Consider the following 26,850-nt stretch of genomic DNA (forward strand, 5'->3'; position numbering starts at 1 on the left):
TGCAACGTCAGTCCGACTGCCTCTTTGAGAAAGGGGCCTCCTTTTGCCATAATCAGAGGTCACACAGGGGCGTGGAGGTAACCACTGAAAGGTATCCCCATGTCCTTGCCTCTGACCTCCATGACTGTCAACCCACGATCCTCTTCCACTTAGTACACCGTTACTTTCACACCGGTCCCAGTCTTCTTGATTGATCATCCAAGGCCTTTGACAACTCTGTACCAGATCAGCCAGCAGCTTCAGTCAGGGTGGAATTTAGCAAGTTTTGAGAAGATTGGTAGCTCAGGTTGAGGTTCTGGATGTAGGTTTGCTCGCTGAGCTGGAAGGTTCATGTTCAGACATTTCGTCACCATACTAGGTAACATCTTCAGTGAGCCTCCAGATGCAGCACTGCTGGTGTTTCCTGCTTTCTATCTTATTATGTTATAATATAACACCAGTAGTCCTTCGTCCGGATGCTCACCAAGTATGGTGACGAAACATCTGAAAATGAACCTTCCAGCTCAGTGAGCAAACCTACATCCAGGGTGGAATTTCTTGGCCACAGCATTTATTGCCTGATGGATACTTGATCTGATGGGGATTTTCATTGGTAGAGGTGAGAGGGGGTTACCATCACTTACAAATTAGTTCTTCTCCAGCCAGACATCTAATCCAGCCAAATCCATTCACCTCCATGCTGCAAATAGGGCAGGTGGGTAGCAAGTTTTAAAGTCAGAAACATAGAACCAAGAAGGATCCAGCCCCAACCTAATGACATATATCCAGGTCCATGTGTCTATTGCAAACATGCCAAGACTGAAACAATACTATCATCCATAATAACTCATATATCACGTTTACATTCCTTCAACTGCATGAAATTTTATCACAATAAATGTTTAAATCAAGTACAGAAATTCATAGTCCCACTTCAAAGAGCTCCAACATTTGGAGTTGTCAATCAAACTGAAATGGCAAACACCCAACCGTAATAATAGATTGTTGTGAAATTAGTCACTCAACAATAATCCAGTAATGAAGGCCCTCATGATTACATCAAAACATAGATAAATAGTAAGCAATGATGTTAAACACTCCAGATATATTTCTTTTATGATTTAAAGGGCAGGTCTTTTAAATGCCTTGACAATTCCCTTTAATAGTTATGTATGGACAGGTACTCTTGACATTTGTAACATGTCCTCTTTACAACTCCGTTAACCCCTCCAATAAGCTAATCAATTAATAATAAAAGCACTTTTTAGACACACTCGTGCCTACTTTTAACAATCCCAAAGGGCACCTTACCTCTCCTAAAGGACACCTTATCTCTCCAGGGGGTATCTGATGTTCCCAAAGCTGTCCTGGGATCATATCCAAAAGAGTGCCTGACCTTTCCAAAAGACTATCTTGGCTAGCCAAATAAATGGAGATTAATTTAGACATTTTTTTAAGTTAGGTATACACTGCATACTTCAGATTTCCTGCTTTGGAGCTACAAAAATCTGATTTGAGTGGAGATAGCTGATGCATTAAATGGCTCGCTACATCTAGGAACTACGCATGTGAAAAACACAATCTTTCCCCATTCCAACCTCCAAGAAAAGGCTGTGCACCATGGTGAAAATCTAGGCTAGGCCACTATGTCAGCAAACTGTCAGAATTGGTGTGCAAATGGCACAATAACTAAGTATGAAATGGTACATTTGATAGGAGGAATAAGGATCTACTGCTTAGAAAATAATAGTCACAATTGAACAGAGACACATGTGGATTGCTATAGCGATTTAAACAACATTTGATATGGAGATGGAAGTCTAAAGGCCTTGTACCAGTACGCAGAAGGTTATACAGATCATGGGAGACAGTTCAACAAATTAAGATTTAGTCACATACTTATACTCTTCACAGTTATGCTTGTTACTCAGACATACAATTTGTCACATGGCTATAAATAGTATGAGATAATTACAGCATAGTCATCTCATTAGAAGGTTAGTCCAGACCCCAGGTGAGATAAGTACTTTCCATTGTAAGGCTAATCAAGTCTTACTAAGCTCAGGTTCAATGACCATGTCCTTTCAAAATGCAAATAGGTTCCTATTTGCTGCAATTATCTCACTGCAGCTTCGGACGAGTTTCTACTTTTCATACATTATCATGGTTAAGTTGCTTGTGCAGATACAGGGCTTTTATGTCTTTTCTAGGTCTGCAAAGGTCAGAATGAAACTTAGATTTAATATATTTTGATGTGCTCTTAAAATGCCTCAGCCTAGTGTCATCCCTGCATCAGCTCCTAACCAACCTTATATGTGTCCGCCCTCCCATATGATTAGATTAGATTCTCTACAGTGTGGAAACAGACCCTTTGGCCCAACAAGTCCACACCGACCCTCCAAAGAGTAACCCACCCAGAACCATTTCCCACTGACTAATGCACCTAATGCTATGGACATTCTAGCTGGCCAATTCATCTGACCTGCATCTTTGGGTGGCATGGTGGCACAGTGGTTAGCACTGCTGCCTCACAGCGCCAGAGACCCGGGTTCAATTCCCACCTCAGGTAACTGTCTGTATGGAGTTTGCACATTCTTCCCGGGTTTCCTCTGGGTGCTCCGGTTTCCTCCCGCAGTCCAAAGATGCAGGTCAGGTGAATTGGCTATGCTAAATTGCCCATAGCATTAGGTGCATTAGTCAGAGGGAAATGGGTCTGGGTGGGTTGCTCTTTGGAGGATCAGTGTGGACTTGTTGGGCCGAAGGGCCTGTTTCCACACTGTAAGTAGTCTAATCTAATCATCGGACTGTGGGAGGTAACCGGAGCACCCAGAGGAAACCCACGCAGACACTGGGAGAATGTACAACCTCCATCTAGACAGTCATCCGAGGTTGGAATTGAACCTTGGTCCCTGGCGCTATGAGGCAGCAGTGCTAACCACTGAGCCACCGTGCCGCCCCAGATATATCTATCTGGTTTTTCTAACTAATTTCTGTACCTATGTGCTCCTGCAAGAATCAAGGGATGCATCATGTCACATGTCACATGACACATGTCATTTAAAGTAGTAATATAGATCAGCAACAAAAATAAAGCAAAGTACAACCGTTTATTTCTGGAGAAATGCAATTCATGTGGAAGACAATTCTGTTCAATTTACATAATACAAGAACAGAACAGTGTAGCTATGGAGTGAGACTGACATGGGGCGATTGTGCAGCTTGAGAGGGAATGTTGGTGCCCCACCTTCCCACTTTCTCTGCAAACTTGCTTAAATATCATCTTTTCACTCTTCCCTGCTTGCCTATGTCAACTACATTATGGTATGGGCAGCATAATAGTCAGATATAGTTAGTTTAGCAAGTTGCCTGTTAATGCTTTTTTTCAAAGTGGTAGGCAGGCTGCTGTTTTTGGTGTGTGCCTTCCCTAAGTACAGTTACAACATTTAAAAGGCATCTGGCTGGGTATGCATATAGGAAGGGTTTAGAGGGAGATGGGCCAAATGCTGGCAAATGGAACATGATTAATGTAGAATATCTGTTTGGCATGGTTGAGTTAGACTGAAGGGTCTGTTTCTGTGCTGTACATCTCTATGATTCTAAGTACAGAGGAAACTGGTTTATCCGAAGGACACGGATGGGGAGTATTTTGTTTGTTTAATCAATGCCGGACAACACAGTTAGCCAAGCATCAGGACATTACGATCTTGTTCAGATGATCCGAAGTTCGTTAATTGAATGCCGGATAATCAAGATTCCTCTGTATTAAGTGAACCAGGTCAGGGTTGGGCAGGAAAATGGTGAGTTATTCATTCCTCACACTATATGCTCCCCTGACGAAAACATGCTCAGCGGTGGACTCAAGATCCAGCCCATGGTGCTAGGGAACTGAAGCCAAGAGAGAAGCCTGCATAAGGTATAAGGATTGACACTGCTGCTGTGCTGTAAAGTCTGTGTTATTCAACAGAAAAGAGAAAATAAATCTAATAAAAGCGTTCTAATGCATGGAAGTGACATAGGGCCACTGAAACTATTTCAATTTGTAATGCTGATTACATTTAATCTGACAGCGAGGATTTCTCAGGTGAACAGTTTAATTATTGTGAGTTCTGTCCAGACAGTTCTTCTGTAAAGTGATGGTTGTGTAACCCTGGATAATAGAAAAATCATGCTTTACAAACAGTGCTTAAAACCAGCAGTGTGTCAAAAGGGTCAGTGCTGGATACACTGCGTTTTGTCATTTTTGTAAATAATTTGTATGTGAACATAGGATTATAGTTAGTAAGTTTGCAGATCACACCAAAATTGGAGGTGTGGTGGACAACGAAGAACATTACCTCAGTGTACACTGGGATCTTGATCAGATGCCCAGTGGGCCGAAGAGTGGAAGATGGAGTTTGACGTAGATAAATGTGAGGTGCTGTATTTTGGAAAGACAAATCAGGGCAGGATTTATACTCTTAATGGTAAGGTCTTGGGGAATGTTGCTGAACAAAGAGACCTTGGAGTACAGGTTCATAGTTCCTTAAAAGTGGAGTCGCAGGTAGATAAGATAGTGAAGGAGGTGTTTGATATTCTTTCCTTTATTGGTCAGAGCATCAAGTATAGGAGTTGGGAGGTCGTGTTGCTGCTGTACAGGACATTAGCCACTTTTGGAATATTGCGTGCAGTTCTGGGCTCCCTGTTGTAGGAAGGATGTTGTGAAACTTGAAAGAATTCAGAAAATATTTACAAGGATGTTGCCAGGGTTGGAGGGTTTGAGCTATGGAGAGAGGTTGAACAGGCTCAGGCTGCTTTCCTTGGAGCATTAGAGGCTGAGGGGTGACCTTGTAGAGGTTTATAAAATAATGAGGGGCATGGATTGGATAAATAGGCAAAGTCTTTTCCCTGGGGTGGGGCAGTCCAGAACTAGAGGGCATAGGTTTAGGGTGAGAGGAGAAAGATTTAAAAGGACCCTAAGGGGCAACTTTTTCACGCAGAGGGTGGTGCTTGGAAATGAGCTACTAGAGGAAGTGATGGAGGCTGGTACAATTACAGCATTTAAAAGGCATCTGGATGGGTATATGAATAGAAAAGGTTTAGAGGGATATGGGCCAAGTGTTGGCAAATGGGACTAGATTAATTTAGGATATCTGGTTGGCATGGAGGAGTTGGACTGAAGGGTCTTGTTTCCATGCTGTACATCTCTATGACTCCAAGTGTAGGCAATGTAATTGCATTACAGTCAACACACGCTTCAAACGTTTGTCCGCAATTTCTCAATCGTGTTACAGAAAATTTGTGTTAATGAAACACACATTATAGCAGAACAACCTATAAAATAGAGCACAAACATTGGATGCTCCATCTTCCCCCTAAAAAGCAGGCCCATTGTAATAGACATATGTCACATGGTGTTTGGCCCCTTTGTACTTTCAGTGGAGATATGTTTTAATAAACCTCTTCTGAATTTCTGGTGCAGGTGGGAGCTGAACCCAGGGTTTCTAGGTCAGAGGTAGGAAACCTACCATTGAGCCACAAGCACGCTTACCTTGTCACTAGGAATCTGGAAATCACAGTATGTGGAAGCTAGTCAGTATTGGGTGATTAATTTTGTTCTTATTTCCATTTGTAAGTGTGATCTCTACTTTTGTTTCAACAAATTGTAACCAACTGTCAAATATCAACTCTGGATAGTAAATTTTTTAAAAGGTTTATTAAAGGCAAGCTATCCTTATTCAAGACAAGCTATCTTTAAACTAAGGACAATGCCTTCACACTTTCATTCTGTTGAAAGTGGAGATCATAGGATTCACACTTTTGTATCTCTACAAGCACCAACTTGTAGAGATTGACATGTAATTCTTTTTCTCAAGAGTGTTCAACCTTAGAGAATCTGAATCAAGCTGCTGTTGAATTTATGATCACCTCTAGCTGTTAAGTAAATTTGATTGGCACTTTGCTCTAAGAAACCATTTGGCCTCAGTATCCTTGACATGTAAACACTTGTGTTGCTTTATAAATGACCACTATTTTAATATTATCCAGAATGGGCCTTTCTTAATGAAAAGACTTGATGGATACAAGCCACTTTCTCAGTAGCTGTTGTTCTTATTATTATGATGCATATGGAAATGTTGCTTTTATTGTGAATGATGTTTTTGACTTACAACCCACAGACATTGACGACATCCGAAAATACAAACCAGGTTACTTGGAAGCCACGTTAACTTGGTTTAAATTGTACAAGGTTCCTGATGGGAAGCCAGAAAACCAGTTGGGTTTCAACGGAGAATTTAAAGACCGGGTATGCTATTCTGCTTTACCTTAAACTGCATCAAAAAAATTTGCATTTTTTGCAATTCATGTGAATCTTTGAAGAGGCAAGGTGTTGACTAGGAAACTGGTGGTGTTAAAATGGATACAATGGGAAGATTTATGAACCTATTGTTTGATCTCCGTGTTAACAGTGCTTATCTCTACTTCTGTTATGCTCCTGTGTAAGACATTCGTTCTACTGCAGAGACACTAACATCGCTCCAACTCCCTAAAAAGAAGAAAGTCTTGTGTTTATGTAGCACCTTTAACAACAGCAAGATGTCCTAGTCCTTTACAGCTAATGAGCTACTTTGGAATTGTAGTACCTGCCATAATATACTAATGACAGCAGTCAATTTATACACAGCAAGCTCCCAGAAAAGCAATGTACTCCACTTCAACAAAAGGCATGTAAGCTTTTACTAACTTTCAGGGAGGTCTGCTCTCTGTGTGCTACTGTTGATGCTGCCCGATATCTACTCAGCCTATTAGTGGGACATGGACAAGTCACAGTGGATTCTCTGGAATCTGCTGAGAGACCCAGGTGGGGTCTCAATTTAATGTCACATCTGAAAGACAGCACTTCCTCAGTATTACACTGAAGCTTCAGTTCAGATTTTTATTCTCATGTTGTCGGGTGGAACTCAAAAGCACAACCTTCTGCCTCCAAATTGGAGTGTTATACGCTGAGGCACAGCTGATACACAACAGGGAAACTTGAAGTAGAATAAACAGAACTGAGTTAATTTATGATTTCTTTCTGCTTTATGAATTGATCATTATATTTTATGGTTGAATTTTTCATGCAAATTTTGATTTAATTTTTTTTCCTCAAAATATATCATTTTGTTTTTATTTAAAATCCAATTCCAAGCTGACTCGTAATTTGCCCCTCCACCCTGTCTGGAGTGGAATCCACAGCCTAACTTGGTAATTTTCCCCATCGAATTGAAATTGTCAGGAATGTCTGATCTCTCCCCACTTCAGGCTCACTGCCTTTATTCCTGATGAAGGGCTTTTGCCTGAAACGTCGATTTCGAAGCTCCTTGGATGCTGCCTGAACTGCTGTGCTCTTCCAGCACCACTAATCCAGATACTATTCTTTCATTGTCTTTCAAGGTGTTAGGTTCAGACACCCCACCTGAAAATTATGTTAAACTCCCCAAGTAACCATTAAGTTTTAACTCCAAAGTGCATTTTAAAATAACACCTGTCGGTGCAAAGAAAACCAGAAAGTCTTGAGAAGTAAAAACCGAAAGAGCTGTGGATGTTGTAAATCAGAAAGAGCTCTGAGGAAGGGTCACTGGACCCAAAACGTTAACCCTGATTTCTCTTCACAGACGTTGCCATACCTGCTGAGCTTTCCCAGCAGTCTTTAACAGTGTTTGTGCAAGTTTACATTTACCTATCAGTGATATTTCTCCCCCTAGTATCCAAATAGTAAATCTTTTCTCTCCAGACATCTAGAATTTTTCTACAAGTTGCAAAGGAAGTGCAGACTACCAACTGTAGCAATAAGTCCTTACTTCACTTAATCGATTTAACATTATTTTGTTTTTAACGTTGTGCATTGTTTCGCATTCTCATTGAATGTAGCAAGATTAATTTTACTGTTGTTTCCTGCCTAATCCAGCTTTTATACATCAGTCACCAGAGGTTCCTCAGAACTTAACACAGAATGATTCCTTTGCACCAAGTATCAAATGGTTCCCCTCGCCAGCTCTGTGCTTAATATTGAATCCTGGAAAAGGGTTATACCCAAAATGTTGACTTCTTCACCTCCTGATGCTGCCTGGCTTGCTGTTTTCTTCCAGCCTCTTGCTTGTCTACTTTGGACTCCAGCATCTGTGGTTTTTTTTGTCTCTAACATCACCTCTGGTAGCACTTGGCTCACACATCTTAAAATTTTCTCTCTCTTTCATAGAGTCATAGTGAAACATATGCCTCATACTGTTTAACATTTCCACCCTGGGAAAACGATTATGCCTACCCACCCTATCCATGCCTCTCGATTTTATATATTTACATCAGCCTCTGATGCTCTCACAAAACAGTCTAAATTTGTCCAACTTCTCCTTCAATTGAGGCAACATCCTGGTAAACCTCTTTTGCACCCTTTCCAAACCCTCCACATCCTTCTTATAGTGTGGCAGCCAGACCTGCACACAATACTCCAAATGTGGCCTACCTAAAGCTTTATACAGCTTCAGTATGACTTGCCAACTTTTATACTCCATGCCTCGACTAATAAAGGCAACTGTGCTGACACCTTCTTTGTCACCTTATCCACTGTCTTGCCACTTTCAGGGAGCTATGGACTTACATCTCAAGATCTCCCTATATATTAATGCTCCTGCCATTTACTGTGTACCTTATACTTACATTTGACCTCCCAAATGTATCACTTCACACTTGTCCAGATTAAGCTCTATCTGCCATTCCTCTGCCCAACTTTCCAATTGAACTTTATCCTACTGTAGTCTTTGACAATCTTTCTCACTAACCACCAATGTTTGTGTCATCTTGCAAACCTACTAATCAGACTGCCTACGTTTTCATCTAGGTCATTTATAGAGAAACCTCGATTATCTGAACGAGATGGGCGGGCACTATTTTGTATGGATAATTGATTATTCGGTTAATTGATTTCCTCTGGGGCTCAGAGTTTACTGTGAAGTCTGCTCCCCATTCAGGAGACTAAGCAGCAGCACACTGCGCTCGAGCCCCCGCCCTCTGCCCACCCCAAACCCCACCTCCATCCCCTGCCTGCACCAAATGCTCCCACCATGTCCCTCAAACCTCGCCTGACCCCAACTCCATCCGCACAAAGCCATGCTGACTATCCCTAATAAGCCCATTCTTTTCCAAATGCAAGTAAATCCTGTCCCAAAGAATCTTCTCTAATAATTTCCTTACCGCTGATGTAAAGTTTACCAGCCTATAGTTTTTGGGATTAGCCCGTTGCCCTCCTTAAACAAAGGAGCTGTATTGGCTGTTCTCCAATCTCTTCTGGTATTTTGCCTGTGGCTAAGGAGGATGCAAAGATGTCTGTCAAGGTCGCAGAAATCTCCTCCCTGGCCTCACTCAGTATCCTGAAATCCTTAATTTTTTCTCCCAGACCAAAAAGTTCATGTTTTGAAAGGAGGCGTTTTAAGTAGACTTTCATGAGTAACTAAGCACAAAAGAAAAAAATAACACAACGCACACATACACACAAATTAGGAATGAGATGTAAAGCCAGAAAAGATCAGCTTTTGAAGTTGTATAGATCAGTCTGCCTGAGTCGTTTGTGAAGAGTAAATAGTACAATGATGATAGCCGAAGAGTTATGTTCGAGAGTCTTAGCTTTTGCAGTTAGTTTAAAACAACTTGTCCTATTTCTTGTTAACGATGGATTTACAGAGCAGAGCCGAGCAGAGGTCTGAGACCCTTGGGAATGGCCTCAACCGGGACCTTGGGTTCATGTCACATTACAGGTGACCCCACTGCACTATATATATTTTATACACACATGCGCGCGCACACACACTCAGGCTGTCTCTCATACACTCACACATACACTCCCACACACACCCTCTCATAGACTGGCACTCCTTTACATTCACACTCGCACACATACACACACCCTCTCACAGACACTCATACCCCCCCCCGTACAACACACCCACACACACACATACACATATAAGTTTGTGGGGTTAATTTGTACTTGCAGAATTGCATTTTACTTTGCTCAAAACTGCATGAATCCATGTAAGATTCTGTAAATCCGTTTTTTAGATGAGAATCAGTCTGACCACTGTGGCACAGACAGCCTCACACAGGGCAGCTCACACCTTCAATACCTGATCCGGGCTGCCATGACACCAATTGTTAAAGTGCACTTGAGAATGTAACTTTTTAAACAAATGTTTTGCGATTTACATATGAAAGAACTGAAACCAACATGGTCATTCTAACAGATGAGAGACTTCACAAACAATCCAGGTATTTTTCAACATATCATTTCAGTTACATCACACTGAAAACTTTTGCTATAAATTCTGTGTCTTACAATCTTATTCTCACAATCACCTGATGAAGGAGCAATGCTCCGAAAGCTAGCGCTTCCACATAAACCTGTTGGACTATAACCTGGTATTGTGTGATTTTTAACTTTGTACACCCCAGTCCAACATTGGTGTCTCCAAATTACGACTGTCATAGCACTTTAGCACTGAAACCCCCAGCTGGTACCCATGAATCTCTGTTCATTGGCATGCAATTCCGCACAAATCAGACTTACAGTTGGGATTTTAATTCTTTCTTTGTATATTTCTAGAAGCATGAATGCACAAAATTTCTGCAATGGGTGAGGAGAATGGGTGGGTTGTGGAGAGCCCACTCAATGTGGCTTTCTGTTATGCCACTGTCTGTGTTTGAAGTTTCCCTGCCATTCTAAAGGTGTGACATTCCATGGGTCCAACACAGAGCTTTGCCAGACTGAATTTACACTTGCAGTCTTTTATTTACTGTTTTAAAAAACACATTTTTGAACTAAGACTTCAAAGATGTCAGTAGTACTATGGGGTTAATCTATTGTTATAACACTAATAGAATGTCATTGTTTACTGTGAGGGGAATTGAAAGAAAGTGGAGACTGCAGATGCTGGAGATCAGAGTCGAGAGCGTGGTGCTGGAAAAGCACAGCAAGTCAGGCAGCATCCAAGGAGCGGGAGAATTAACATTTCGGGCATAAGCCCTTCATCAGGGATGTCCTCATCGATTCTCATCCTCCTCAGGTGCTGCCTGACTTGCTGTGCTTTTCCAGCACCACATTCTCGACTGCGAGAGGAGTTCAGTACACATGAAAGGAGATTGTGCTCCAGTTATACAAGATACTGGTGAGACCAATGTAGTGCTGTGTGCAGTTTTGATCTCCTTATTAAAGGAAGAATATGGTTGTGTGGAAACGTTTCAGGGAAGGTTTGCAAAGGTAAAAGCTGGAATGGACAATTGTCTAATGAGAAGTTGGAAAGGCTGGCCTTGAATCGGTTGGCATTTAGAAGATTAAGAGGTGACTTGATTGAAGCATGCAAGATCCTGTGGGGTCTTGACAGGTCGGGCATCAAAAGGACGTACTGTCCTGTGGAAGAAGCTAGAACCAGAGGGCCACTTTTGCAAAGTAAAGGGTCACTCATTAAAGGCAGCGATGAGGAGGATTTCCTTCTCCCAGATGGCCGTGAGTCTTTGGAATGCTTTTCCCGAAGAGGTGGTGGATGCAGAGTCCTTCAATTATTTTTTTAAAGAAATTGTTGGTAGATTCTTGATAAACAAGGATATTAATGTTGATGGGGGTATGCAGAAATGTAGAGTAATCAGATCAGCCATGATCTTACTGAATGCCATGATCTTACTGAGCTGACTGGCTGACTCCTGCTCCTAATTTGTGTTAGTGTTTTCTTACCATTTTAAAGCAATTTTATTGACAATTTTGACCATATAGTCATACAAGTGGATAAATATAATCCTTGTACTTTCATTTGTAGAATTTTGCTCTTGGAGTGATTAAGTCTACTCATCAATACTGGCAATCGTTAATCTGCAAGAAGACTGATGGAGGTAGCATTAGTTGGTGAGTTTTAATTATGTTTAATTACAACAGTAGTAGAGTTCTGAAGTTGTAAACTTTTAAAATTTACACAATTATGTGTAATGGTATACAGTGTATTCCATTTAGTTCATACATCAAATCCCTCTTTTCCAGAGATTAAATCAAACTTAATTAACTTCTAGATGCTGGGATCTGTCTTTATTGCCATATTTGTAGGGAAAAACTGACTTGCTACATTTTACTGTGATCAGAATATAGATCTTGCTGCCATGAAGTAATTGATATAAGTAGCATAAACCCAGTTTAAGGGAAGAATAGATAAGGAGGGAGAATGGACAAGAAGGATATGATAGGGTCTGATGTACCAGCCATGGTGTCCTCAGGCCAGGCTGGGATGTTCTCTTCATTCATGAATGTGGCCATTTCTGGCTAGGCAAACATTCTTTGCCCATCCCGATTATGATGAGCTGCCATCGTGAACCACTGCTGTCTTTTTTGGGTGTAAGAACACTTACCGTGCTGTTAAAAAAAAGTGTTCCAAGGTCTTTGCACTGTGTCAATGAAGGAATGGCAATATAGTTGCAAATCAAAACCAGGTTTGCCTTGGAGGGAACTTGCAGGTGATGGTGATTCAATGCATATATTGCCCTTGTCCCTTTAGATGGTAGAGGTTACAGGTTTGAAAGGTACTGTCTGAAGAGTTTTGGTGAGTTACTGCATTGTGTTGATAAGATTGTAGATGCTGCTGCCGATGTATATTGAGTTGCCTGTCAAGTGATCTGCTTTGTTTTAGATGGTTCATTATTGTTGGAGCTGCACCATTCAGGCAAGTAGAAAATACTCTATCCCACTCCTGACTTGTGCCTTCTTGTGGATAGGCATTGTGGCGTCAGGAGCTCAATAATTTGCCACACTATTTGGATGGCTATTTCAGTTCAGCGGTAACCCCCAGGATGTTGATAATGTTAGAATCAGCAATGGCAATGTAACAGGAACAATGGTTAGATTCTCTTTGCAGGGTGTCATTGCTGGTCACTTTTGTTGTGTATGTTATTTGCCACTTATCAGCCTAATCCTGGATGTTGTCCAGATCTTACTGTCTATGTTCACAAACTGCTTCAATATCTGAGCTGTCCTGAATGACACTGAACATTGCATCTTTATCAGTGACCTCATAATGGGGGATTGTCATTAACCAAGCAGCTGAAGGTGGTTGGGCCTTGAACATTACCCTGAGGTTCTCCTGCAGTGATGTCCTGGGATTAAGATGATTGTCTTCAAATAACTACTGCTATCTGCCTTTGTGCTAGATATGACTCCAACCAACAGAGAGATTTTTCCTCTTGATTCCCATTGACTCCAGTATGCTTTTAGGTACCATACTCAGTCCAATGTGACATGTCGTGTGGAGAGATTGTCTTCTGAGCAAAGGCTAAACAGGTTTGGACTCTACTGACTGGAGTTTAGAAGAATGAGAGGTAATCCCTTTGAAACATATAGGATTGTAAAGGGATTTGACCGGATAAATGATGATAGATTGTTTCCCTCATGGGGGAGTCTAGGAAGAATTAAGGGGCACCAATTTCAGACTGAGATGGAGAGGAATTTCTTATCACGAAGTTTGAGTCTTTGAAACCCATTGCCACAGAGAGCTGTAGGACCAAAGTCCTTGTGTATATGTAATGCTGAGATAGATAGATTCTTGATCATTAGGGGACTCAAGGGTTATGGGGAAGAGCAGGAAAGTGAACACAAAAAATATTCTAGCAGCCATGATCTTATTAGCAGGCTTGAAGGGCTGAATGGCTTACTCACGTTCCTATTATGGCCTGTCAAGCTGTGTCACCTTCACCTCCACTTTTTTGTCCATGTTGGGCCAAGGTGTAATAAGGCCAAGTGTCCCCAGCCAGATATATCCTTCCTTAAGAGGCAGGAAGGGTAAAGGGCAGCACGGTGGCTGAGTGGTTAGCACTACTGCCTCACAGTGCCAGGGACCCAGGTTCGATTCCCACCTCGGGCGACTGTCTACATGGAGTTTGCACATTCTCCCTATGTCTGCATGAGTTTCTTCCCACAATCCAATGATGTGCAGATCAGGTGAATCGGCCAGGCTAAATTGCCCATAGTGTTAGGTGCATTAGTCAGGGGAATGGGTCTGGGTGGGTTACTCTTCAGAGGGTCGGTGTGGACTAGTTGGGCTGACGGGCCTGTTTCCATACTGTAGGGAATCTAATCTAATCTGGCTGGTAGCTAATTTGAAAAATGATCAACCAACATCGCAGTGACGCCATCTATTGTGGAAAAAGCCAAGCGATAAAGGAAGTAAGCTTGGAAGCTGAGACCAAGAAAATAGTTTGGGTGGAAGTTCATGTGGAGCACATCCACTGGCATGGATTGAATAATGTGTTTATAATATTTTAAATATTGAAACCAATCAACCAAATCAAACCAAAGTTAGAGGTGGGAGCATGGAGCAATAACAAAAATTTACAAAAGAAACTTGCAAATTTCAATTAGAATTTTGACAGTCTATTTCTGCACTGAAAATTCTATGCAATTCAATGTTACACCTTAGTTCCCAGCTCGGTCCAGAACCAGCCTCTTGTGGCTTTTGTGTCTCTCAACTGTCCTTGGACATGGGGTTGACATGGTTATAATATATTTTAGATCAGAGTGGTACTGGAAAAGCACAGCAGGTCAGGCAGCATCCAAGGAGCAGGAAAATCGACGTTTCGGGCAAAAGCCCTTCATCAGATTTTCCTGCTCCTCAGATGCTGCCTGACCTGCTGTGCTTTTCCAGCACCACTCTGACCTAAACTCTGGTTTCCAGTATCTGCAGTCCTCACTTTTGCCTATGGTTATAATATTGGCCACTCGATGCTGGAGCGAAAAGCTGCGCAGGAATTACCACAGTTTTGTGGCTGTTGTTTCATTTATTTCACTTACTTTTATTTTCTGGTTTCATTTTCTTAAAGATGATTGAAAACATTCATTACTTGCTCAGAATATGATCCAAAACATTACAAATTATTTAAATTACAAACCAATAGGAAGATACAATTTGTCACTGTCTTAAGAACTCTGTGGTTTCTTAGAAAATTGATCATTTCTACTAATTTTTTTAATAGTTATTACAGATTTGTAAATATTATTGTTTGAACATTTATGTAAATGTTGTAATTGTCTTTGTTTTTAACCTCAGCAAAAATGTGACAATCCACAATAGCCCTTTCTATTGTAGTCACAAAGAAGCCGAAACAATTGTACTTTCAGTAAGTATGAACCAGATTCAGATTACCCTAGTACAGTGATGCATGATAATAGATAAATTGCATGTTTTATTTAGAAAGACATTGTCGGTGACATTCCACCCTGTGGACGTGTTTTTCATGAATAAGAGATAGGATGCATAGAGAACTAAACCAATCAACTTTGGCAGATGAATTTAGCCAAATTGAACTGTGCCAAGAAATGAGACATTAGCAACATCAAGGATGGGGCAAAGTCCATTTGGTCCATCAAAATTGATGATGTATCTTTGTTTGTCCCCAGTTTGCACATGGTCTGCGGTGGATCCATTGGTAAGGATCACAGAATGTGTGCAGCAGGCCGAGGGCAGTGATGAAGATCGGAGGGCAACCAACTTTAATGCTCCATAGTCCCTCCCAAAGTTGGTGGCCTTTGTGAAGTCAAGAAAGGCCAGTATCGAGGTTGATGCCGTTCTCTGCATTTTTCTTAAATTCTTCTTGCTTTGAAGGCCATGAAGACATCTCAACCTCTGTACTCAGTGTGCTTACTGATGGAGCCATATCTGCCAAACCACCCTGTCTATCTGTGACTACTTTCAAGCAACTATTCTTAGCAGTATTTCTAAAACACTCTATTTTGAAATTCACATCTCCTTTTCTGAATCTCTCCATTGTGTCACCATTCTTTGTAACTTTCTCAAGTCTTGCAAGTTTCTGAGAATTCTTGTCTTCCTTCAGTTCAGGCTTCATGCACATCCTCAATTTTAATTGTTTCTCCATTGGTAGCCTTCCATTGTCGAGAAAACCCTCCTGAAACATGTTGCCTCACCACCTCTCCCCATTCATTTAAAACCCCTCTTCTAAAGCTTACTTCTTTGACTGAGCTTTTAGTCACCTATCCTAATATTTCCTATGTGCCACATTTTGTTTACAGCTCTCTTGTGAAGCACAACACTATAACAATTACTTATTATGATTTGGTCATGTTTAGTTTGCAGATGACATCAAAATTGGAACTGTAGTGGACAGCGAAGAAGGTTATCTCAGAGTACAATGGGATCTTGATCTGATGGGCCAATGGGCTGAGGAATGGCAGATGGAGTTTAATTTCAATAAATGCGAGATGCTGCATTTTGGGAAAGCAAATCAGAGCAGGACTTATACACTTAATGGCAAGGTCCTGGGGAGTGTTGCTGAACAAAGAGACCTTGGAGTGCAGCTTCATAGTTCCTTGAAAGTGGAGTCACAGGTAGATAGGATAGTGAAGAAGGAGTTTGGTATGCTTTCCTTTATTGGTCAGAGCATTGAGTATAGTAATTGAGAGGTCATGTTGCAGCTGTGCAGGACAAAAGTTAGGCCACTTTTGGAATATTGTATGCAATTTTGCTCTCCTTCCTATTGGAAGGATGCTGTAAAACTTGAAAGGGTTCAGAAAAGATTACAAGGATGTTGCCAGGGTTGGAGGATTTGATCTATAGGTAGAGGCTGAATAGGCTGCGGCTGTTTTCCCTGGAGCATTGGAGGCTGTGGAGTGACCTTATAGAGGTTTATAAAATCATGAGGGACATGGATAGGGTAAATAGACAAAGTCTTTTCCCTGAGGTGGGTGAGTCCAGAACTAGAGGGCATAGGTTTAGGGTGAGAGGGGAAAGATATAAAAGGGATCTAAGGGGCAACTTTTTCACACAGATGGTGGTGCATGTATGGAATGAGCTGCCAGAGGATGTGGTGGAGGCCAGTACAATTACAATATTTAAAAGGCATCTGGATGGGTATATGAATAGGAAGATTTTAGAGGGATATGGGCTGGGTGCTGGTAAATGGGAGTAGATTAGATTAGAATATCTGTTCGGATGAATTGAACCGAAGGGTCTGTTTCTGTACTGTATATCTCTATGACTCTATGTTACCAATCACAAGCATTTCCCTCGCAGGTCTCTGATATCATCACAGCATATTCTCAAATGGCTTATTGTACAGCTCACCAATCTTATTTACATTGTCATGTGCATTTGCATCCAATCACTGTAAAATTAAGTTATACCTTGTTACATTACTTCTTGGTTTGGCCTTGCCTGATACCTTGCTACTTGTTATTCTTGTGCATCTTAGCACCATATCTCGCTTCCCATCCTCCTTCAAGTCGTTTTAAACTTTTCCTAATAGTACTAGCAGTGATCCATTAGGAGTGTTTTAGCTGCAAGCTGTTCAGACTGTTCAGTGCTTGGCATCCAAAGTAATCCAGAGATTAGTTATTTCAAGGTCCTTCTTACTAGTCTACTTCCTATCTCCTTATGATCTGATTTTAAGATCTCCTCTCATCTTCTGCTATTGTCGATATAGACCCCAATCTCTGATGATTTGTCCTTCATCATCAGGAAGCCCTGATAATATGTCAAAGTAACATCATTGACCCTGGCACAGCAAGGTACCATACAACACTGAATTCACTTTCAAGGTCACTGAACTGGCTGCCTGTTCCTCTGAACTATAAGATGGTCCATCTCTACTGAGGTCGCGGTCTGAGACATTTAAGCCTGGTGATCCTGACCTGTACAGGAAATCCTGGGTAGTACCTGCACAAAGCCGTCAGGGATGCCAAGAGACAACACCAGACTAAGCTAAAGCCCCAAACTAATCACATGAACACATGTTGACTGTGGCAAGGCTTTCACAATGTAACAGGCTACAAGGCAAAGTCGAGTAGAATCGCTGGCAGCAGTGTATCCCTCCCTGATGAGGTCAATGCATTCTATGCTCGTTTTGAACAGAATGTCAGTGAAATGATGCCAGCTGCCCCGACAGCCTCAGGTGCACCTTCACTCACAGTCACCATTGCAGATGTCAGCTTGGCCTTCTTGAGAGTGAACCCACAGAAAGCAACAGGCCTGGATGGAGTCCCCAGCCGTGCAGTCAGATCCTGAGACATCGTTAACCTCTTCCTACTAAAATGTGAGGTTCCCATCTGCTTCAAGAAGACCACGATCATCCCAGTGCCTTAATGACTACCACCTCAGTTGCTCTGACATCCATCATTTTGAAGTGTTTCAAGAGGTTAGTAATGAAATGCATCAACTCCAGCCTCCCAGACTGCCTTGATCTGCTGCAATTCACCTACAATTCCATGGCCCTCCACTCATCCCGGGAACGTCTGGATAGCAAGTACACCTAAATCAGACTCCACCTTCAACACCATAATTCCAACCAAACCCATCTTAAAACACTAAGACCTAGGACTTCACTTCTCCCTCTGCCACTGGATCTTCGAATTCCTCACGCACAGATCACAATCAGTAAGGATAGGTGACAATACCTCCTCCACAATCATCCTCTCAACATCAGTGCCCCACAAAGCTGAGTACTCAGCCCCTTACTATACTCCTTATGCACTTATGACTGTGTGGCTACATTCAGCTCTAATCCCACTTGCAAGTTTGCTGATGACACCACAGTAGTGATTCAGATCTTAAACAATGACAAGACAGAGTACAGGAATGAGATCGAGCTTAGTGGCATTTCTCCCTCAATGTCTGCAAAGTGAAGGAGCTGGTCATTGACTTCAGGAAGCAGAGTGGAGGAAATGGCCCTGTCTGTGATACTTTCAAATTTCTAGGAGTAAATATCACCACCACCAATCCGCCCTGGTCCATACACATCAATGCTGTGGTCAAGAAAACACAGTAACATCTCTGCTTCCTCAGGAGGTTAAGGAAATCTAGCGCGTCCACAATGACTCTTACCAATTTTTATAGATTCATCACAGAAAGCATCCTATCCATATGCATGGCATGGCATGGCATGGCAACTGCTGCACCCAAGACTGCAAGAGAATTGTGAATGCAGCCTATTCCATCACAAAAATTAGTCTTCCATCTTTGATTCATCTATAGTTCTTGCTGCCTCAGGAAGACAGCCAACATAATCAAAGACCCCTCCCATCTTGGGTATACTCTCTTCCACCCTCTTCCATCAGGCGGAAGATAAAAAAAGGTTTGAATACATGTACCAACAGATTCCAGAACAGCTTTATTCCCCACTGTTATCAGACTTTTAAATGGACCTCTCATATATTAAGAGTTGATCTTTCTCTACACTTTCTCTGTAGCTGTAACACTATATTCTGCATTCTAATCTGTTACCATAATATACCTATGTAAGGTATGATTTGCCTGGATAGCACACATTATTTTTCACTGCATCTCAGTTCATGTAGCAATAATAAACCAAATCAAATCTATTGCTTTCTCAAAGCGCCTCCTACCCACCATGGACGGATAAGCCATCTGTGGTGCTCTCCCCAAATGAACTATCCCTGTCATCTGTATTCTGAACTTTCGAACAAGATGCACTTGGAGCCTCCGGCAATCATGTCGGGCCCACCTTGACTGATTGGCAGTTACCTGTTGTCTCTCTGCCTGCTCATTCAGCAATGTGCTATCCATGTCACATTCAGCCTCACAACTGAACCACTGTAATTACTGCTGCTGTTGACTGTCCACTATCCAAAACTCAGGCTGCTTTAATTGACGCAGCTTTCTGCACATGTAGTTGTACAAAATCAGAGGGTACACGTTGCACATCCCATGGGTAGAAGTACCCTGTCACTCCACTATTTATTAGATTAACTATACTTAACTGAAGTAAGCTGAAGACGTATGGTAGTAAGAACTTATGGTCTTCCTGGTGGAAACACTTCTGGGGCTTGGAATCATCATCACCATAAGCCCGGTGAATTACTGCAGAATATTCTGTACAATATGTATGTTGCAGTCAGTAGTGTTGGAGAGGATGTATATTGATTTCCTATACTGGAATAGCATTGTGTTGTTTCCAGAGCAACATGCAGGAGGTAGTGAGTGTAACATTACACTCCTGACTGAAGACTTGTAAGTGGTGAGGAGGCTTTGATCAGTTAAGAAATGAAGTATTTGTCCATACAGTCATTGCTCTGTTTCTTCAATCATGATATTAATGTGGGTGGTCCAGTTAAAATCATTCCCAAAGTGAATCATGCTGATGTATTGCCTTGGCAATGGAAAGAAACCAAATAGAATGTAAGGATGAGAGATTTCGTATTTCTAATCTATAATATCTCATTCGTGGTTACACAAATTAGAGTTTATGCTGAGGCCTTCATAGTTAATTAAGGCTAAAACACATCCTGATGAATATACTGGGATTGCATCAACAAGAAAACATTACAGCTGACTCCACCTACATTCAGTATGTAGGAGGAAGAATTTGGCCGGACCACCCGTGACCTCTCCTCTGGAGTGGGCAGTATCAACTTAGAAGGTCTCTTGCCATGTGTCCCTGAGATTAATTGTGTTGTAGGCTGAAGAGAAACCGTAGCCCCAAACGGCCGTACAGGAAACTTTGCGTCTTGACTTGGCAACTCTACATCTGCTCTGGTAAACCCCTGCTGACCTTCAGTGGGAGTTTAACAGAGAGCCCATCTGCTCTCTTTAGCTCTGCTTGACTTGAAAATAGATCTTGGTCACGAAAGCCTTCACATCACCTGGAAGCAAGCCAGCCCCATGATGGGTGTGGATTTTACTACCCAACCATGGGGCACATTTAGCTGGACTGATAAAAGTCAGATCTGGATGGTTTGTAGATGCCTTCCCATTCTGGTAAATGTTGTGGACAGTTAATGTCTACATGAGGATTTCCTGCTGTCGTTGCTGCTAACAGCAGTGGGTGAGTTCTCAGAATGCAGAAAAGCCTTGTTGTCAGGTACTCACTGTCTGATTGAAGGATCAGAGACTGGGAAGCAGGCCTCCCATTTCTTTCTTCCAATGAGCCCACCCTCATTCTCACTCACCTGTCGATCATCCTTACTCACTTTGATGGATGTGCCATTGGTATCTGTCAGCACTCACCTGATAGTACTGTTTGGCCAACATCTCCAGGAAGTAAGATTCCCACCTCAAGTGGCTCAGTGGTTAGCCCTGCTGCCTCGCAGCACCAGGGACCTGGGTTCGATTCCCGCCTTGGGTGACTGTGTGTGTGGAGTTTGCACATTCTCCCCGTGTCTGCATGGGTTTCTTCTGGGTGCTCCAGTTTCCTCTCACAATCCAAAGATGTGCAGGTTAGGTGAATTGCCATGCTAAATTGACCATAGTGTTAGCTGCATTAGTCAGAGAGAAATGGGTCTGGATGGGTTATTATTTGGAAGACCGGTGTGGACTTGTTGGGCGAAATGGCCTGTTTCCTACGCTGTACGTAGTCTAGTATGTAATCTCGTAATCTAGTAAAGTCTCCGGGAACCCAGGCCACACTGGCACCTCTCAACCATGCATCCTACCCAGAAGGTGTGATGCAGGACTCTTGCTGGCTGTGCAGCTAGCTGACAAGACCTCCATTGTCTGGATTAAATTCTGCCGAATGAGTTTCTGAATCCTCACTGATTACAAGATACAAAACCAGAAAAGTGATCTTCACTTACCAGCTTATCCACGAAATGTGCTTTACTCCTCCTAGACTGCACGCTACTCTAGTTCTTCTGACTTCACGCGTGTAGAGGGCACTAGAATTCATTGAAGTGGGATCATTTTGATTTGATTTGTTATTCATTTTTAGGGACCTCATCCACCTTACACTTCTAGTTCGCCCTTCTTCCCAGCGACTCAAACAATGTATTTTTTTTCCACTAATCAGATAATAATAGCCAATACAAAACCAGCTCAAGTGCAATATTCAGTTGCAAAGTTACAGCTTTACTGGGTGAGTTGTACACAAGGGAAAATTAATTATGCTTTGTTTTACAGACACCAGGATATGTCAAGCCAAACAGTATCCCAGACGAAGGTATGACGTTAGTGCAGTATTTTCAATGAGTTTACCTTGTGAACAAATGGATGCTGTTCTCCCTAATATTTTGAAATGGAAGGTTGATTCTTTTTGACATCACCATGACTTGGGGCAGTCACGTGTAAAACAGACAATAGTGATTTGGCAGCCAGTTTTACATCTTTGTTAATTTTCATTTCCATTCAATTCAACCAATGAGCTGCTAACTGATTGCTCCCTAGTGCTGATATTTCTGTGTTCAAGGATTCTGCTACTTTCAAGGGTTAAAGCCCCAAGAACACTCAAGGACTCTGACTACCATGAATTTCTGGCCGTTGGGGTCTGTTCTGCATTCTCTAGACTGTTCCTCTCTAAATCGGCTATAGCTAACCCTTTGCCCCAAGTAAAAATAACTCTCCCTCACACTCAGTAAGTCCTGTAATTTGGAAACCCAATCATGGCAGGACGTATACACTTAATGTTAAGATCCTGGGGAGTGTTGCTTAGAGTGCAGGTTCATAGCTCCTTGAAAGTAGAGACACAGGTAGATAGGATAGTGAAGGCGGCGTATGGTATGCTTTCCTGCATTGTTCAAAGCATCGAGAGTAGGAGTTGGGAGGTCATGTTGTGGCTGTACAGGTCATTGACCATTTTTGGAATATTGCGTGAAATTCTGTTGTCTCCCTGTTGTAGGAAGGATGGTGTGAAACTTGAAAGGGTTCAGGAAAGCCTTACAATAATGTTGCTAGGGTTGGAAGGTTTGAGTTATAGGGAGAGGCTGAATAGGCTGGAGCTGTTTTCCCTTGAGCGTCAGAGTGACTTTATAGAGGTTTAGAAAATCATGAGGGGCATGGATAGGATAAACAGATAAGGTCTTTTCCCTGGGGTCGGGGAGTCCAGCATTAGAGGGCATCGGTTTAGGGTAAGAGGGGAAAAATTTAAAAGGGACCTAAGGGCAACTTTTTCACGCAGAGGGTGGTGTGTGTATGGAATGAGCTGCCAGAGGAAGTGGTGGAGGCTGGCACAGATACAGCATTCAAAAGACATCTGGATGGGTAGATGAATAGGAAGGGTTTAGAGGGATATGGGTCAAGTGGTGGCAAATGGAACTAGATTCGGTTGGGATATTGCTCGGCATGGGCAAGTTGGACCGAAGGATCTGTTTCCATGCTGTACATCTCTATGACTCTGTGTCGTGACACCACCTCCAGAGAGCAGCCTTTGTTCCCATCTTTCTCTCTCCCTCAATTTCTTTATGTTTCCCCCCCCCCCCCCCCCCGCATTTATATCTTTCTCCCTGTTCCCTTCATTTCTTCAAATAATGTGCTTATTTGCTTGACCGTGTGCCTGCTGGTCCTCAGGCAAGTGGAAAAGGCAGCAACATCCAAGTTCAAGCAGGGTATTGGCAATACTGTTGGTGGTACAAAGCCAATGACTAATTCCGAAGGTGGGTGGAGATATGGCAACTGACCTGGAAACAGGCAGCCTGGGCACTTCCTTTGCTGGGTTTCCATTATGGATACAGTTTGTTGGATAGGTAAGAGTTTTGATATTCTCAGGCTTTGGCAGCGAGAGCTTTTTTTTTAAGAGTTTCAAGGATCAGTGTTGGGACCACTATAGTTTTTGATGTATATTAATAGCTGGGATTTGAGTATGTAAGGCATCATTGTAAAATTTGCAAATGACTCAAAACACAGAAATGCAAGAAAAGATAGAAAAGGCTTCCAAAGGGCATGAAGACAACTTGTGAACTTTTAAAGCACTTGGCAGAAGAAATTTAATACAAATGTAATGTGTTAAAAAGGTTGTGGGAACCTTGACTTTATAAGTAGAGTACCAAGACCAAGAAAGTTATGCTAAATCTTGAGAGAAATGCTGATCAGCTGCGGTATTGTAAATAATTCCGGGCACCACACATTCTGAAGATGTCAAGGCTTTCAAGAGGTTGCAGAGACAAGAGTTGTTCTCAGTTGAGCAGAGAAGGTTAAGGAAGGATTCAATACAGATGTTCAAAATCATGAGTGGTTTCCAGTAACGAAATGATCAGTGACCAGAAGAAACATATTTATGGTAATTGGCAAAAGATCAAGAGCGACACAAGTAAACAGTTTATTATGCATAGGGTTGTTTTGATCTGGAATGAAATTGTGGTGGAAGCAGATTCAATATTAACTTTTGAAAGAAAATTGGATAAATAAGGGAAGGAGAATTCACAGGGCGATGGGGAAAGAGCAAGGAGATGGAACTAATTGGAAAGCTTTTTCAAAGAATTGGCACAGACACAATAGATCTTGCAGTTACCTCTGTGCTGTATCATTCTGTGACTCTTTGGTGGTCTTTTGAAAATTAAATAGCAAAATAACCTTTGGCCCATATATGTAATCAGGACCTTCTGATCTGTTTTGCTTATTTCCATATGAGGTTGATATTCATCAGTATCAGCAAAGTGAGGTTTAATTTTTAACGGTGAAAATGGAATACATCACTTCAGCTGGGTGGACTGAATAGCATGGATTTTTAATTTTCCTTCAGGTTTACACTTTGTGGATGAGGAAATAGGTGGAAGTATACTCTGATGTTGCATGTTTACATTAAATTATTTGCTTTATAACCTTCTCTCAACTACAGCTAGTGGTTCCAGTACTGCATGGTGTTGGTAGAGGAAATGCACGAGACAGTTACTGCTTGAATCAGAGTGGATAGCCTTTGCTTCATTTTTAGTCAAGTCTTATGCTCCTTGGGCCTACCAATAACCTCATTACACTCCCTACCTCTTCCAGTTTGGAAATCTTTGAACTAAGACAGTGAAAGCCGTCTGTCCACCAAGCAACATTTTATGGAATTGAGATTTTAGAGTGAGTAATGTCAGTTGCACAGGTCAGATGTTGCAATATTGACTGCAAGATTTATAGAATGGCATCAAAACAATTTGTAGAATGGTCCCTCATCAACTTTCCATATTGTACAGTGGAGGAAATAAATGCCTTCATTTGATTGTGTGCATTATGTGCAGAATAATAAAATATGCAATATTTCAGCTTTTCAGATATCATTTCATCCCTCAAGAAACAATGACGCTTCTGCAGTCCTTTGAAAGACATCTGAAATTAATGCTAAATCCACACCTCAGTATTTTGGGTGACAGAACTGATCTTATATCGATCTCTCTCTTTCTCCAGTGAACAGGTGGTTCTTTCTTGGCAAGTGAATGTTGGTCGCACCACCACGTGACAGAACAAATTCTGTTTTGCTTTTGAAAATTGAAAATCCGAATTGTCTAAAGTCAGCAATGCCTGAAACACATCAGCGATATAGACCACAGAATCGTCAAGGGGAAGCCCTGATTGGCAGTCACCCATTAATGAATGTCTGATGATTGAGCACTGCACCTGTACAAACTGTTCAGGGAGGTATTACCCAGTTTGTATGTGGATTCTATTTGTAATTAATTGATTTCATACAGTTTCATACGGCCAAACTGTGATGTAAAGTAATTATTTTTCTTGTGTTATTGGCCCTGCATTTCTCTGCGATAGTGTACATTGTAACTGATAATAAACATTTATTGATTTATTTTTCATATAGACCAAGCACATCTGTTTTATATCAGAACATAAAGAAGATTAAGTTTTAACTTTGAGTGATAATGTATAACAGGCAATATTACTTCAGTTAACTGTTCCATTCCTATCAAGATAATGAAAGTTTGGAGAGATGTATAATGTGTAGGTGATCTACTATCATTAAAGATTATTCCATACACTGAAAGTATAATGATGATACAAGTGTAGCAAAATCTACATGAATCTTATATTAACTAAATCTTGTTCTTAATTGAACCTTTCTTCTGAAGAACTGTAGATCTAAATTTGCTGAAGTACTGATTAAATCACAAAATCAAAAGATTCTTTTGATCTGGTAATTTGACTAGCTCTCATATTAAGCCGAATTCTGTATCAAATGTCTAAAACTTAAAATATAAAAAAAAGTGCTTCTGTTGCACAACTGGGTACTTTTCAACAGGTTTTAAATGACGCGAAATTAGCATTAGGGTTGTCACAGGTACTCAAGTACAGGGATACAGGAGTACAGTGAAAGGTTTTCAATGTCACCATTCACAGATATCTTAAGTTAAAATCTTAGGTAAACTAGAAAAACAAAAGAAAGTTAAACAGTTCAACATTACAGTCCTTCTTTAGCCATGGGCCTACAGACGCTTAATGGTGGACATTCCCCTCGAGAGATTGATCCCTTCCCCCCTCCACTGCACTGGGCTCAATCTCTACCCCCTTGTGGTGGGCAAAATATCTCCCCCTCCCCCCCCCCCATCCTGAACCGCTGGGCTCAATCTCTCTTTTCTCCCACCCCCTTCGCAACCTCTGCACTGGGCTCCAATCTCTTCCCCCCAACCCCATCGGCTGGGCTTGATCTCTGGATCCCCTCGCCCCCACACTGCTCTCTCTTTGTAAACCACCATCCTCTCTCTCCCATGCTGGGCTTGCTCTCTCATTCCCTGCACATCCACGCTGCCATCCTGCCGCCTAGGCTCACCAGTCGCCTTGTCACAGGCTGGCAGTGTTCTGTCCTGCTGCTGCACCAGGCCCCCAGCCATTTCCATGACGCCGCCGACCTCCAGAGGTCTACCAGGGCACACCAAGCGCCTCATGACCGACTACCAAAGTCCTTGTTCTCGGCCCCCAGCTGCTTTCAGCACTGTCGCTGCCTTCATGACCAAGCCCCCTCCAGAAGCTAAATAGAGAAAAAAACTTCAAAGAAGAAGGAAAAGTGATTGGAATGGATGAGCTCTGGCTGAGCAGTCCTGTCCTCCGCCATCTTGGATCCGAGATTTCTGGTTAACATTGCTGTCTAAAATGTTTCAGTGTTCAATTCAAACTTGAGTCAAAGGAAGCTAGCTTGCACACGTGGGCTTAACAATAACTAGTT

General features: G+C 41.9%; 1 protein-coding gene across 1 annotated transcript in view; it reads left to right on the top strand.

Moving 5' to 3' along the window:
• LOC140491012 (inorganic pyrophosphatase-like) overlaps positions 1 to 25,486 on the top strand; it is a 58,533-nt gene extending 33,047 nt beyond the window's left edge. Inside the window, exons 7-11 of the mRNA XM_072589157.1 lie at positions 6,135 to 6,262; positions 11,802 to 11,887; positions 15,069 to 15,138; positions 21,885 to 21,924; positions 25,086 to 25,486. Coding sequence (XP_072445258.1) covers positions 6,135 to 6,262; positions 11,802 to 11,887; positions 15,069 to 15,138; positions 21,885 to 21,924; positions 25,086 to 25,114 — 353 coding nt within the window. The 3' untranslated portion in view covers positions 25,115 to 25,486. The remainder of the gene's footprint in view (positions 1 to 6,134; positions 6,263 to 11,801; positions 11,888 to 15,068; positions 15,139 to 21,884; positions 21,925 to 25,085) is intronic.
• Positions 25,487 to 26,850: the final 1,364 nt, after the last annotated feature.

Source organism: Chiloscyllium punctatum, chromosome 2 (genome assembly GCF_047496795.1).
Source record: "Chiloscyllium punctatum isolate Juve2018m chromosome 2, sChiPun1.3, whole genome shotgun sequence".
Classification (NCBI taxonomy): Eukaryota; Metazoa; Chordata; class Chondrichthyes; order Orectolobiformes; family Hemiscylliidae; genus Chiloscyllium; species Chiloscyllium punctatum.